The following is a 15,928-nucleotide window of genomic DNA, read 5'->3' as shown; positions in this document are numbered from 1 at the left end:
GAATGACGAGTTATGAATGAATGAAATGCCTTTGTCCGCTTGAGAAACAGTGTCTCTTCCGCAGCTCGGTATGCTTTCAACTCGTGTTTTTTTTTTTGTCTCGAGTAAGACACTGTATGGCATTTACGTTACATGATTTGACTGATTTTTATGTAGAATGGGCGACAAGCGCACCGCATTAAAATAAATGTGGATTTTTTTTTCTCCTTTTTTCTCTCATAGTTGAGGTATACCTATGATGAAAATTACAGGCCTCTCTCATCTTTTTAAGTGGGAGAACTTGCACAATTGGTGGCTGACTAAATACTTTTTTGCCCCACTGTAAGTGGTTTTCATAACCAAATTCAAAAACGAAACTAAAATTAAATCATCTTTGAGAGCAAGGGGGCCCCCTGGTGTTTCGGGGGCCCTACGCAGCTTGCGTACTTTGAGTATAGGGAGGATCGGCTCTGATTGAATTGCTCTAGATTCTGAACACTTCACAGAACTTGAGAAATGATTAGGAATGAAATGTGTGCAAATGAAGCTCTTGCTTCTAAAATGGCCATTTTTGTTGTTGTTGTGGTTTGGTTGATTTTACATCTCTCTCTCACACACACACACACACACACTGTGAGGGTGAAAAGGTGTTGTTTCTTTGTCTTGACCATTGTTGTATTGGCTTTTTGGCTGGGTGTTATGGCCTAAAATGATTTATCGTTACAAATTGTATTGTTAAAGGAGTTAATGTTTTTCAAGATATGATATAGTTTGGTGGAAATAATGTATAACCTGTTGATTTGCTCATCCTCAACTATCTAAAAACCAGCTAATTATTAAATATTTTTTATTTTATGATTTAATGCAATTAACAAAGAATGAGATGCAAATAGTGGAACATAATCCATAGTATTTTTTTATTGTTAGTTTCTGGCATCCTGCCACATTCACAAATCTTTCATTAAAAATTATTAATATATGACAATCACCCATTTGTGTATGGATTCAGAGAGTATTAGAATAAGTATTAGAAACATTAGAATGATATAAAACAAATAGAAACTGTAGAGGTGGGATGAGTCTTAAACAATGGCTTACTAAAAGTCACTGCAGTTTTTGGCAAGTTGCTGGATTTAAAGAACCCCCTGTATATTGTAATTATGTAATCTCGAAATCATGTAAAATGTGGGTTTCGAAAAAAAATAAATCAAGTCATAAGAGAGGCCGTAAATATGAACAGACGCTATGAACGTTTACACAGAAGACTCAAGCGCATATTCATTGCTGTACGTATCTTTCTAATAAAACTCACACCAAATTTATACCTGCACAAGTTGGTCCAGGAATGCAGTGTGCAGTGCTCTGCAGTCTGAGCCTTATATGAGCACAATGACAGTGTGTAAATAACGGACTTATACCTCCAGCACTTTCGTTGTTCTGTGCAACAGAGTATGAACAGAATGGCTTTGTCTGTTTAGAAGTGGGGTAAACCATTTGGCATTTAGATAAACCAAAATGTAGATATCCTTCATAGGCTAAACTCGCTCACAGACCTATAAATTTGCAACCCATTTTTATTTACGTAATGTGTTGTATTTCCGAGGGAAACAGGATTAAATGAGGAAAGGGTTGGTGACATCAGTTGAAAAAGGAAAGTAGTTTTATTAGTGGAGCAAGTTATTACATTTTGATGAAAGGTTATGAATGCAAACCTTATTTGTTCTTTATAATAATGCGCACTGATGAATCATTCACAACAGTGGCCAGACTAAGGGTCAGGGTGGCACTTGCCCACTCCGATTGAAGGCTGGTCCACCCAATCAAATCAGATAGATTTTTTTTATGGCAAAGAAAAAATATCCTGCATACAAGACAATAAGAAGAAGAACAAAAGATCCTCTTGTTGTGCACTTAATTTCTATTGGGAATGGTAAATGCAAGAGCTTGACTTGCGCAATCAATCCAATCGGAATTTCCAAATCCTATGAATTTTCAAATGATGTTGGAAAATGCTGCATCATCATCATTACATGATCGGATCCCGGATGTCCAATAGCTTTTTCAAATATGTGTGATCCACTATGGTTTGCTAATGTTTTGTGAAGCTACAAACCAAAACACTGCTCAAAAGACATATGTGTGTACTGTTTACTGTACTTGGTAATGTTTGGTCTCTACCTGAAAAAATTATGCTTGTTCTGTTTATCAGAGAATACTGAAAAAAATTGATGAAATGCTTACAAATCAGCATATACAACATCACAGGAATGAATTTCATTAAAAAATATTTTTTTAATAATATTTTACATTATTAATGTTTTTACTGTATTTTTTTAAATGTATATTGGAAACACATCATTACCGACCCCATATTTTTAACAGTTATTTGTTAAGATAAATAGGGTTGCTTTGTTTTTATGTTGTTTTTTTGAGGATTTATATTTGATTGGAAACATTGTTTAATTAAAATATTATCATATAGAAAAACTGATAATATAACAAAAACTTTTGTAGACACTAGAGGGGACAAATATAATACTGGTAGCTTTTTGTTGCTGAATTGTTTTCACAATGGCTTTTATACACTGAAAAAATGCAAGCTCGAGGTCAAGGAGGCCAAGCGCAGAATAGCTTAACTCACAATTTAAATTATTCACCACTTTCATTCCTGGCCCGTGGTTTATCTGACCCTGACCCAAGTGCATTTTGCACTTGCATGTTACTGCTGTGACACATTGTGCTGTTAAAAAAACTGCCTTGACTTTCATCTTCCAATGTTCTTGCTCTCAGAAATGAGCATTCGTAAATGTACACACAAAAGCCAGTGCAGTGAAATGTATCAAATGCACAAAGACTGTTGTTCATGCAGAGAAAAGACAGTCTATTGAGTCTCTCTGGAGAAATGCTTGGCTCAACAACTCATGGGCTTCTGGCTCTGGACTCGGAGTTATATGACAGACAAAATAATAGTGACTTAATTCATCCCTTGTGTATGCGATTGCTTTCGTTCCTTACAGCCTGGAACATTAAAAAGGACAGAGGGAATTTTTGTATTTTTAAAGATATTTATTCATTGAAAAACCGTTTATATGCATTTTGCAGACACTTTATCCAAAGCAACCTACATTGTATTCAGGGTACTGTATACATTGCATTAAAGGGGCCATATGATGCTTTTTAAAGATCATTATTTTGTGTATTTGGTGTAACAGAATATGTTGACATGCTTTAATGTTCAAAAAACACATTATTTTTCAAATACTGTACATTATTGTAGGTCCTCTATGCCCCACCTCTGTCAAACGCTTCGTTTTCAAAGTCCCTCCTTCCGACAAGCGCAGTCTGCTCTGATTGGCCAGCTGACCCAGTGCATTGTGATTGGCCGAACACCGCAAGCACTCGTCGGAAATGTAACGCCCCTTACCATAATCGCGAGCTTCATCTTTCAAAATAAATGTAAAGACAGAGCCCGAAAGGGGAACAGAGTCGCGTGACAGACAGTGATGGAACTGGTATGTGTTTGCAGTACACAAGCCACGGTTAAGACAGCTGACTCCACTGTGCACTGTGATGTGACCCCCTCTCTCTCGCTCTCTTGCTGGCTCGCTCGCGCACACACACACACACGATGCGCAAAACTCTGCATTTGAACAGTCAATAGCAAATACTAAAACTAATAACAAAACAGTAGCTGATTCAGAAGCGCCAGATTGTCATCGCAAAGTCAGAATTACCTCCTCTCCTAGGTTCACGAAACGGTCGTCCATAAAATGCATTGCTGTTCTGTTGTAAGTGATCTTAAAGATTCCTAAATGCATCTACTTTCGGAAGGCCAAATAAAGTGCTTTTGCTTTCGCCTAGAAACACACAGCGTCTCCCTGACATGGCTGCTTCAACACTAACTGCGGTTACTGAAACCACGCCTTCTTTCTTTGCGTGAACATTTGGGCGGCATTATGCAAATATTTCCACATAGTGAGGTAGATATGAGGGGGCGTGTTAGAACGAGCCGTTTTAGGGGGGCGTGGCAGAGTCTTAACTTTGATAAAGAATATCTCTTTGGTTTTGAGACTTTAGTCTTTGCAACTTCAGGGATCTTATCTATGCACAATCAGATTGTAACACTCCAAAGAGAAAGGAAAACTTGAAATCGCATCATATGACCCCTTTAATACATTCTTTGAGAATCGATCTCTTGACATTGGTGTTGCTACAGCAGCACCGTTCCCTACTGTTTAACTACAGGATGGCAATTTCAGTGTTATTTTTTTTGTAAAAGATGTTTATGTTTAAGTTCAAGGCATGGAAAGTGATCATTTATCCAGTCCAATGGATTTAGGTTCAGGGACTTGCATTAACACCCCTCCCCTGAGGACTTGAATGCCAGAGAGTTTATATTTATCCTTTATTCTATATTTTGAGTCTTCCTGCTTTACTGTATGTTGGCAATGTTTTTTCTTGCTTGACAGTTATGGGAGGCTTGAATTATTTTCCATGGAAACTTAATAGTGAAACAATAGGGTTTGCTCATACAGGTGGTCTGGAATGTGACAGCTGCACTATGGGTAAATGTCTTTGTGAGGTGTGACTAAATGCTAAATGAGCTGGAGGCTGCTGTAGTGAACAGCTGGTATGGGAGACGATCTAAGTGAACGCTCACAGACATGAGCAACACGTTCTCTCTCTTTAACCCTCCTCTTTTCTATTTTTCTCTCTTTCACATACACTCAAATGTTCAAAAGTTTAGGGACGGTAATATTGATCAAAAGTTTGAGAAATTGATGGCAGTAAAGACTTTTATTTGAACTTTCCACATAAATACAACATTGTTTTCAACATTGATTATAATTGGGAATGTACCATTACATTTTTCATGATGTACCCTGAAGATTTCACTAGCTGAAGAGCTCAAGTGTTAATGCTGCCAGATTGATTTCAGTGAATCACTCAACAAAAATTGTGATTTCCTCATCATAAGTATATCAAAGTAGATCCCACATAACAATCATTGTTTATTTTTATGATTAATACTAAATGCCATCTGGCCTTCATGTTAATACATTTTTAGCACAGTGTAACAACCAGCACATAACTTGTCTGATCTTACTATTGTTACTGTACAAGATCTTAGCTCATATTTTCATAATCCTGCTTTTATACATAATTCGCATTTGGAAAATGCTGTCAACGTACAAAACATGTTGCACTGAATACATGAGAGCAGCCTTTGTTTAATGAAGTAATCTCAATAATAGGATGTCTTTATGATGTGTGGTCTGTCATGTGATATAGTGCTGGATAAATGTGCATAATGACCCATCTGTCCAGCAATTTACAACCCCACTTAAACTGTTTGTATTCAGCACTCTGAAAGGTTTTGTTAATGTTGTAACAACAGCACTCTACAGAGTGCGAGAGCAGCTCGACTCAATTATTTCCCCATTTCCTCATTAGAACACAAATATATTTAGCTAAGAGTCCCTTCCTACTGAACAATGCCTTACACGTTAAGGAAAATATGGTGTTTGCTCAGAATTATGGTCATGAAGAGCCGATATGAGAGAAGGTGCTAATGCAAAGGCCTGTTCACACCAAGGACAATGATTTATTAGAGTTTTAATAATTGTTATAATTTAGTTTAGTACAGTAGTGTCCACACCACAGCTATAACAACAACATGGAGGAACAATATTGTTAGTATCAGATTGTTTTTTAATAAACGGAGGGCAAACAGGTGTGGACAGAGGCGGACAGTAACTAAGTACATTTACTTGAGCATTGTACTTGAGTACACTTTTTGAGTATCTGTACTTTACTTGAGTATTATTTTTTCTGGGAACTTTTTCTGGGACTTTAACTTCACTTCATTTGAAAGACAAATATTGTACTTTTCACTCCACTACATTTCTATCAAGGTCCTCGAAGTAGAAAGTCGTTACTATGTAGCAGCTTGGGTGGGTGATTTTTTTCTTCTCTATAACGTGACTTTCTTTGTTTTTCAGACAGTTTATCAGTAATCCCTCTTGGGGCTACATTAAGTGATTTCCCAGCATTTTTTGAACACTGAGTTGCAAATGTGATATTTCTTTACAACAATTCAATAAAAAGACGTTAATATTGTGGTATATATTAGACAATATTGTCTGATTTTGCTAAATTGTGTACATGAAAATATTACCTATAAAGCAACAGAAGAACTGTTGTGCATCTCCTAATAAAACACAATATGTGTTGGACTTGAAGCAGCACTGCACAGACCTTTCTGTGTATGACATCAAAGTACAGTGAGAGTGGTTAGACAGCATATTTTAAATTTTTGTTTTGATGTCAAATAAGTCTTGCTTTTTTGTTAAAGCAGTGTTGCTGTTGTAAAGTTGTACAGCTACAGTTGTGTTGCTGGGTTTTAAAGCAGGTTTGATTTTTTTTCTTCCTTATCAGTCTGTATTTACAGAATTTCACTGTCCACTCTGTTCAAATGTGGAAGAATGGCTACACATAGATGTGTGCACACACTGTCAGTGTGAGATCACTACCATACTGTGGGTGGGTAGGGGTGTTAATTCCCCCCCATAGGTTTTTAACATTCTAAAAGCTCTTTATTCCAAAGATACTACAAGCTAGTCAGTGTATTCAGTAGGTGTAATGTATTCTCTGCAAACGAACAGCGCGCATCTGAAGTGTCTCTGAAGGAAATAATGCATTATTTATCGGCTTTAAGATATCGGCCAAATTTTCTTATCAGGCCGATACCGATAACAGAAAAAATGAGCCGATATGGGCCGATACCGATATGGTGGCCGATATATCGTGCATCCCTAAATAAAACAGTGCATTGACATAAAAAAGGAAATGTACTTTTGGTACTTAAGTACTTTTAAAAGCAAGTACTTCTGTACTTTTACTTAAGTAAAAATCTGTCTTTACAACTTTTACTTGTAATGGAGTAATGTTTGACCAGCAGTATCTGTACTTTCACTCAAGTAATTGAGTTGAGTACTTTGTCCGCCTCTGGGTGTGGATGCTAGTATAGTTATCATTATAGTTATATTATAACAGTCGTCTTGTTGTTAATGGGCCCTTATATCAGAGAATGCTGCAGATCCATTGATTTTTTTGGTGGAAAATTTCAACAACAAAAAAAATGTGTAAACGTTTGGAAACTTTTACTTTACTGTCTATAATTAAAACATTGGTAACACTTTATAGAGACAAATTCTCACTATTAACTAGTTGCTTATTAGCATGCCTGTTATTAACATATTGGCTGTTTATTAGTACTTATAAAGCACATATTCTGCATGACCATATTCTACCCAATACCTAAACTTAACAACTACCTTACTAACAATTAATACGCATTTATTATGAGTTTATTGAGGCAAAAGTTGTAGTTAATGATTTGTTAATAAAGAGAATTGTACCTTAAAATAAAGTGTGACCAAACATTGTAGACTTTAATTGTATAACTAATATCATGGCCGGCCCCAAACAAATATCAAATTAATACAAATTTTACACAGAACAGGCTCAACATCAGTAAATAGTAAATGAAGTTAAAAGTTAAAAGGATTTGATTCAGGCTTGTTATTATTGCTCGAAAGTTCTCCTGAAGAATTGCCTTTTAATGCAGATGCCCTCGCTCACTCTGCCCACATATGTGTTCTCATATAATTACCACATTTGCATTTTAGCTGCTGAAAAAAAGATTAATGTGTTCCTGAAGTGAAATTGTTGCTGGTTTGAATCAGAGGGCTCTTCCCTTGTTGTGACCACTTTGCCATTGATTAAAGCTGATCAAAGTACTCAATACAGCACTTTAATCAAGGGTGAAAGGAAAGGGCTGCTGAAACAGTTCACATTGCTATGTTTTATTTAAGGTCATACTGGGTTCTTATTTATTTGCACAAGTGCATTGTGTAAGTTAATCTAGGCTCATTGAAAATGTGAATAATGTCTCTACCTAGATTTTTGCAAAACTCGTTATTCCTTTATGATTGCAGAGGCAGATAATCGATTAATAGACTTATTTTCATGCCTTGCACAATACTATCTTATGACATCGTGACACTTTTGCTGTAGTGCATGATTTGTAAATGAAACACAAGTCATGATAAATGAGCTCAAAGACTTATAGACGCAAGCTAAAATGCCATGATTGCTTCAGCCAATGTGTTTTCATCTCATGAGTGCTTTTAACACTGTCAAGGTCGGTTTTAGTGTAGGTTGTACCTTTCAAAACACGAAAGAGCATTAACCTTTTAGTGCCACTCACCAGACATTTGACTTTGAAAGTGTCACGTGCAAGAAGCACTGAAATTAATTTAGCAAAATGTTGCATTTAACCATGTAACCATTGGTTGCAGTAAGTATTGTTGTCTTTGCATTATTCTGCTGTTATCTAACAGGGGAAGAGTGTGTGCGCACAGATATGCTTTATTAGATAGAGTAAAGGAAAGTTGTGCCTTTTGATCCCGACAACAGTAGGAAGTGCTCTATATGTAGGGCCCTATGAAATCCGTTTTTTTTCTTCCCAAATTCATATTTTTTTCCCGTTTTAATTTGACTGGATTCTGTTCTTTCCATTAAAATGTTTCTAGACTCTGTGTTAATTGTTAAATTAAAAAATAAAATCATTCATCCATTCTTGTTTTGTGTGACGTCAAAGCCATGTCTATTCACCAAAGGGTTCTTGACCTGAAAAAGATTGAAGACTCCTGCTCTTAAAGCCCTATGATGGTTTATTAATCCCGCCAAATCTTGAATTGGCAGCTTGCAGTAATACTGTAGCTTAATGAATTGTTAAAACGGTTAAAAGTGATTCCTTCATTTACAGTTTACTGCTCCTGTGAGGATGTGTGTAAACATAAATAAAGTTGATTACATCGCTCTGGGAGCGCTATCGTGCCACCCATGGGCTTGTATCTCCTTCAGCATGACAACAAGTATCTAACTGTGTGGTGCTGGTGTGACGTGGTTGTCATGGTTACCCCCACCACCACCAGTTGCTTTGCTGCTGGATCTTCACATACGTCCTTTATCTCTGTTACTAAAAAAACAATATCATTAATGACTCCGTTTAACAGATTTGCCTCTTAGTCCACATATTCATCTAGGCTGCTGCTTTCAGATGACAGCTGACAATTTTCACGGAATTTAATTTGAGCTAATTTAATTGTTTGCTGCACATGAAGGAAACAGAAATTGCCTCTGTTTGTTATAAATTTTTGTTGTAAATTTTAAGATAATACTGTATGTTAACAAGGAAGCGGACTTATATGACTTGACAGATAAGGATGGGCGGTGTGAGAGAGTTTCGGATCAGTTCTGCAAAAAGTGTTTTTATGCCTTGTAACAGCATCAACAGCTTAGTAATATATTGAGCAGCTCATTTAAAATGTGACCAAAAACATTAACATTTACTAAATAAAACAAGTTAATTTTACTCAAATATGAATTAAAGTTCACTTAATGAAAAAAAGTTATGTGAACTATTAAACAGTATAATCATGCTTTAGAGTGTGTAAGGAGATACATTTTTGAAATTAAAGGTTTTCCTATTAATTAATTAGCAAAGAAAAGTCCTTCCCTTGTGGATTTTCCCTATGGGCAAGGAAGCGATTTTCTTCACCTAAATTCCAGGAGGTCGTAAATGTATCGAGTGTCAGGGTTACCATGGAACCAGGGGCCTGTTCGGCTTCCTGGGGTGTTACAGAGTATTTGTTAAATCTAGCTAACAAAATATATATTGTGTGTTTGAGTGGTCCAGACGCTACAACATGTTATAAAATGTGTTTTTGCATAAGATTAATATGGGGGTGATCTGTTAGTGTTTTTTGTTATGTTGGGTTTTAGTGGGTTTCTGTTTTGTTGGAGGTTTGGGGGTTACCTTTTATACCAAGGAGAGCCTGTGATTAGGTCGAATGATATGACTATCTTTTGCTAACTCAAATTAAATATGTACACATTAATATTTTTAAACATATTTGGGTTAAGGAAGTCAGTTTCCTCAAAATAAATAAAAATTACTTTGTTGGATTTTACAGTGGGTTAAAGCTAAATTTGGGTGAAAACTATAAATATGGATCCAAGCTCAGAAAACGACTTGTTTTACATTTTGTCACATTATGATGTCATAGTGTGATGATAGTCCTCCTCTGCAGAATCATGGCCTACTGCTTCATCTTCGCATCTTTGGCCCCGCCCATTGGCACATTAGTGTTATGAAAAGAGAGAAAGAGAAGAGCAATACAGGATCACTGGACTAAAATACGATAACTGATGAGGCTTATGTTTTTTTTTTTTATTCGAAACATTGCCAAACATGTAAACTATATCAGGTAATATCTCGATTCTCAAATATGTGTAAGTAAATTCGTTTTTCACCTTTATAGATTTTTACTGATTGTTATTTGGTCAATAAATGGTGATGGGCAAAGTAGACTAATAGTGTAATCTATTAACTACACATAAAACCCGACTTTTTACTTAAGTACCAGCATGCCATAAAATATTTTTAATACGACTGACTTTGTATAATGTGAATTTAATAACAATATAGTAGGTTAATAATTATAACACTTTCATTTTACAGAGAGCAAAGAACATTTACATTAACAAAGAACATTTTCTAGTCTAGCCAGAGTTCAGGCGCTCTCAAAAACTCCCATTAAAATCAATGAAGCTGTTTACACTGTGAAATGAATATCTTACTTACATCTACGCACATCTGCAATTTATTGTTTCTGATGAGAGAATTCACCAGTAATTCAGTCAGTGAGCAAGTGAACAAAACACCGCGTTTCAGCGATGACTCATCTACACGTCTCTGATTGGCCATTGCATTCATAAGCTCAACAGAATCGTGTGTGACTGGTTATAATGCAGCGCTGTACAAACGTGTCTGTCTCTGGCTCAGCGCCAGCAAAAGCGCGAACGCAGATATGAATTTAGCAGCTGATGCTGTGCCGCACTGAACCATCTAATCACACAAGTGATTGTATCAAATATAAAAAATATTATTCTGCAATTTTTTGTCTTTTGGAAGCTGAATTCAAAATCCACTTGGCTCAGAAATCTGAGGGGGCACGTGCCCCCTCACTTTGAATGGGCATGACGCCTCTGTGCGAGTTAACGCAGTCTACACTGCACCGTGAATCTCTTATTTACATAATTTTTGCATTGTTATGATAAAAGCATTTGTGAGAGTGCAAAACTCCAGATGAAATGACGAGATCACTGCATTCATGTCCTCAACTGTCTGTCATCAGCTACAATACTCAACATTTTTCACGATTAGTTTAGCTCAAAAGCTGTGATAGTAAAAATGCAGTAAAAATTTTCTGAGAGAGCTCCACATGTAATACTTATTTCATATGCAAAGATGTTAGCCAAATCAGAGGGCTAAAATTAGGATAGGAAATGTCCCTTTATTTCTAATTTCAGAAATTTTTTTTAGGTAAAAATCATACATTCATTCTAAGTGCACCTCAGGAAACATTATGAAATAATTTAAAAATGCAGTTCATGACCAGTTTAAGGGATTTGTGATTGTTTATTGAGATGTTTAATTTCTGGTCTTATCTTTCAGATAATTGCCTTTGTCTCCCTGTTTTTCATCCTGGTGTCCATCACTAACTTCTGCCTGGAGACCCATGAGGTCTTCAATGAACTTCGTAATGTCACATCTACAAATACTGAAAGCAACTCCACCATGACCCTCGTCATATCAAAGATGGAGATGGAGCCCAAACCAGTGCTGACATTGGTGGAGGGAATCTGTGTGGTGTGGTTTACCTTCGAGTTCCTGGTCCGCATCATATGTTGCCCAAACAAGCTTCTCTTCATCAAGAACCAGCTAAACATCATTGACTTTGTTGCCATCCTGCCCTACTATCTGGAGCTGAGTTTGACCGGCGTCAAATCCGAAGCTGCCAAGGATGTCCTGGGCTTTCTGCGCGTGGTCCGTTTTGTGCGCATCCTACGGATCTTTAAGCTCACTCGACACTTTGTGGGTCTCCGGGTTCTCGGCCACACCTTGCGGGCGAGTGTGAATGAGTTCTGTCTGCTCATCATCTTTCTAGCGCTCGGGGTGCTCATCTTCGCTACCATGATCTACTACGCCGAACGTATTAGCGCAGATCCCCTAGACCCTAGTGGCTGCAACCACACGCATTTCAAGAGCATTCCCATCGGCTTCTGGTGGGCGGTGATCACAATGACGACAGTAGGCTATGGGGATATGTACCCTAAGACGTGGCTGGGCATGATGGTCGGTGCATTATGTGCATTAGCAGGTGTGCTTACCATCGCCATGCCAGTGCCCATTATCGTTAACAATTTTGGGATGTACTACTCACTGGCTATGGCCAAGCAGAAGTTGCCCAAGAAGAAGAAGAAGCACAACCCAAACCCACACATGGTGATGAGCTCTGCCTCATTTGGGAAGTCTGAAAGCAACTCACCTAGGAACAGCACACAAAGTGACACATGCCCCCTTGCTGCTGAGGAGAACCTTGGAAGAAACCGCTCAGGTAGAACATCAGGATTTCAATGACAATAGTGTTTTCTAAGAGACAACAGTGGGATGAATTAAATTGTTTGATACAATGAAGCTAAAGATCCATATGGATATATGGGATATATGGCCCATTTTAAGGTAGAATTATACTGGGAGTATCACAGTATGAAATATATTAATGTGGATCATATTTTAATCATATTAAAACAAGAATCAAAACAATTCAAAGGCAAATTTACCATTGATATTGACTTTGCTTTCCGTTTGTTTCAAGCATAAATCTAACAAAGGTTTATGCCAATTCTTGTACACTGAACAAAATTATAAACACAACACTTTTGTTTTTGCCCCCATTTTTCATAAGCTGAACTCAAAGATCTAAGACTTTTTCTATGTACACAAAAGGCATGTTTCTCTCAAATATTGTTCACAAATCTGTCTAAATCTGTGTTAGTGAGCACTTCTATTGTGTGAGAACCTGCCTCACAACCGCAGACCACGTGTAACCACACCAGCCCAGGACATCCATCCACATCCAGCATCTTCACCTCCAAGATCGTCTGAGACCAGCCACCCGGACAGCTGCTGCAACAATCGGTTTGCATAACCAAAGAATTTCTGCACAACCAACATTCCACAGGCCACAATCAACAACCTGATCAACTCTATGCGAAGGAGATGTGTTGCACTGCGTGAGGCAAATGGTGGTCACACCAGATACTGACTGGTTTTCGGACACCCCAATACAGTAAAACTGCACGTTTTAGAGTGACCTTTTATTGTGGCAGCCTAAGGCACACCTGTGCAATAATCATGCTGTCTAATCAGCATCTTGATATGCCACACCTGTGAGATGGATGGATTATCTCGGCAAAGGAGAAGTGCTCACTAACAGATTTAGACAGATTTGTGAACAATATTTGAGAGGAATAGGCCTTTTGTGTACATAGAAAAAGTCTTAGATCTTTGAGTTCAGCTCATGAAAAATGGGGGTAAAAACAAAACTGCTGCGTTTATAATTTTGTTCAGTGTATATTTTCTGCAAGTGAATTGTCATGAACACTGACATCCATACTTTTGTCTTTTGTCTTGTTGTCAGATTCAAAGCAGAATGGTGATGCTACCGTAACTCTTTCTGAAGAGGAGAGCTGCAGTCTGACCAAGCCGCTCTCTCCGGGCGAGAGGTGGACGCTTCGATGCTCACGCAATAGAGACAAGCCCATGAAAGAGGCAACTTGCTTCCTGCTAAATTCTGGAGAATTTTCTTGTGGAGCTGAACCCACCATCCACACAGGTAAACAGGAATAGAGTTAGAATCTCACTGATAAATTCAAGAATTTAAAAATATATTGTATTTTTTTTATATAAAAATCCATTTTGTTGCCAAATATATACTGTATGTTGCTTCCTATGCCACCTCTATGCTCCAATTTTTAAAGTTAAAAACATTAATTTGGTACACTTCAAAGAGAGTTCCAAGAAAAGTGATCCAACCCATTTTTCAGAGTCAAAATTAATCTGGCAGGGCGCCACAGTCTAGGAAATTTAAAGGAAAAACTATATATGTATATATATTGCAAAATGATCAGTAATTAGGTCTTGTGTCATTTATTTGGATTTATCTCACAAAAAATGACCAGCTTACTGTACATTATCCTGCTTATTATCTGTGTTCTTCCCAAATAAATGGATATGAAGTATTGATTTGCATCAATATTATTTTATTACATGAAAAACAAGAGCCTGTAGAGTGCAATGAGGAACATGAAACTGTCAAAGCTATACAGGAAATCATTCAGTTGTACAGTTTAAGAGTCTTTATAAAAACATTTGACCATAGAATGCCACAATTGACTAATCAGAATAAAGAATTCTGGAGCACAGTAAAATAAATGTATTTTTTTGTCAGACATGTTATTCTGTAGCTGACATTTCAAAACTGAGAAAAATAGGATGATAACATCACACCAAACAAGAGAGCATCACGACAGACAAAGCATTCTGCAAACCCAACATCCTTCATTACTGGCTGCTGTCAAGTTAGACTTCGACTGAATGACTTGCGCCTCGGCCCCCAAATTCCCTAAAGCTCTGACAGGTTGGCGGCAGTCTATTTCTGGAGATAATCGCTTGATCACGAGCTGCTTAAGCAAACATTCCACCTTTTACATCCTAGAAGCCCCTCTCTCCATTTGAAGGAGCAGAAGTGCTGCTAATGTAAAACAGGAGCTCATTAGCACCTGTGACTGAAGCAAGACAGCTTATAGGTGGGAATCTTCATCTGAAATCCGGTTCACTAATGAGTAAATTAATTCATATTTCCATAAATTAATAAATAAGTCCTGTGATCGCATCTTTGTTTTGATTTCCCTTTATTTTTGGACAATTCAAACAGAGGTCGTCTAAGCCCTTCAGACATTCTGTGACGGTTGATTTGTCATTTGTGTGAAAAGCCGTGCAATTTTCCTCGCTGATGTGGAGACCGATGCTCTCTGGGAATCAATGAGGGGCAGAGCGACAGCAGCTGTGGTCCTGTCAAACAAACAGTGATTACAGGCAATAATTCCTTCACCAGACATAGCAAAGATGCTCCATCTTTGGAAATGTCATCGCTGATGTTAAAAATAAATATGTACGAATGATCCGTAGATCAGAAACCCATGGCATTTCCTCTGTTTGTGTTTATATGCGGTGTGAAACAACAATAATGTCAAACACAGATGATGCAGATAATGATATATAAATTAAGGTTGTTTTTTTTGTACCAAACTGGTAAAATTAAACTTAATTTAAATTATGTTGTCACTGAAAACAAGTCTTAAAGGGTTACTCCACCCCAAAATGAAAATGTTGTCATTAATCACTTACCCCCATGTCGTTCCAAACCCGTAAAAGCTTCGTTCGTCTTCGGAACACAATTTAAGATATTTTGGATGAAAACCGGGAGGCTTGTGACTGTCCCATTGACTGCCAAGTAAATTACACTGTCAAGGTCCAGAAAATTATGAAAGACATCATCAGAATAGTCCATCTGCCATCAGTGGTTCAACCATATGAAGCGACGAGAATACTTTTTGTACGGGAATAAAACAAAAATAACGACTTTATTCAACAATTCTTTTCCTCTGTCTCTCTCCGCATCACCGTAGCACCATTTTGGAGAATAACCACTGAACGCAAGCAGCATACGCTATTCTGTGTCAGCCGCGACACAAGGATACGTTTTCTACATGTATTAACGCTTTGATTTGAACGAAAACAGCGCATCCGTGCAGCGCGGCTGACACAGAATAGCGTATGCTGCTTGCGTTCAGTGGTTATTCTCCAAAATGGCGCTACGGTGATGCGGAGAGACACAGAGGAGACAAATTGTTGAATAAAGTCGTTATTTTTGTTTTATTCCCGTACAAAAAGTATTCTCGTCGCTTCATA

At 37.5% G+C, this 15,928-nt stretch overlaps 1 protein-coding gene across 1 annotated transcript in view; it reads left to right on the top strand.

Annotated features, from left to right (window-relative positions):
- LOC107550484 (potassium voltage-gated channel, Shaw-related subfamily, member 4) overlaps positions 1 to 15,928 on the top strand; it is a 28,284-nt gene that overhangs the window by 6,750 nt on the left and 5,606 nt on the right. The window contains exons 2-3 of the mRNA XM_016231765.1: positions 11,567 to 12,509; positions 13,596 to 13,790. Of these exons, the coding sequence (XP_016087251.1) occupies positions 11,567 to 12,509; positions 13,596 to 13,790 (1,138 nt within the window). The remainder of the gene's footprint in view (positions 1 to 11,566; positions 12,510 to 13,595; positions 13,791 to 15,928) is intronic.

Source organism: Sinocyclocheilus grahami, unplaced genomic scaffold (assembly GCF_001515645.1).
Source record: "Sinocyclocheilus grahami isolate Dianchi unplaced genomic scaffold, SAMN03320097.WGS_v1.1 scaffold399.1, whole genome shotgun sequence".
Taxonomy (NCBI): Eukaryota; Metazoa; Chordata; class Actinopteri; order Cypriniformes; family Cyprinidae; genus Sinocyclocheilus; species Sinocyclocheilus grahami.
This window is presented reverse-complemented; position numbering and strand designations above follow the sequence as displayed.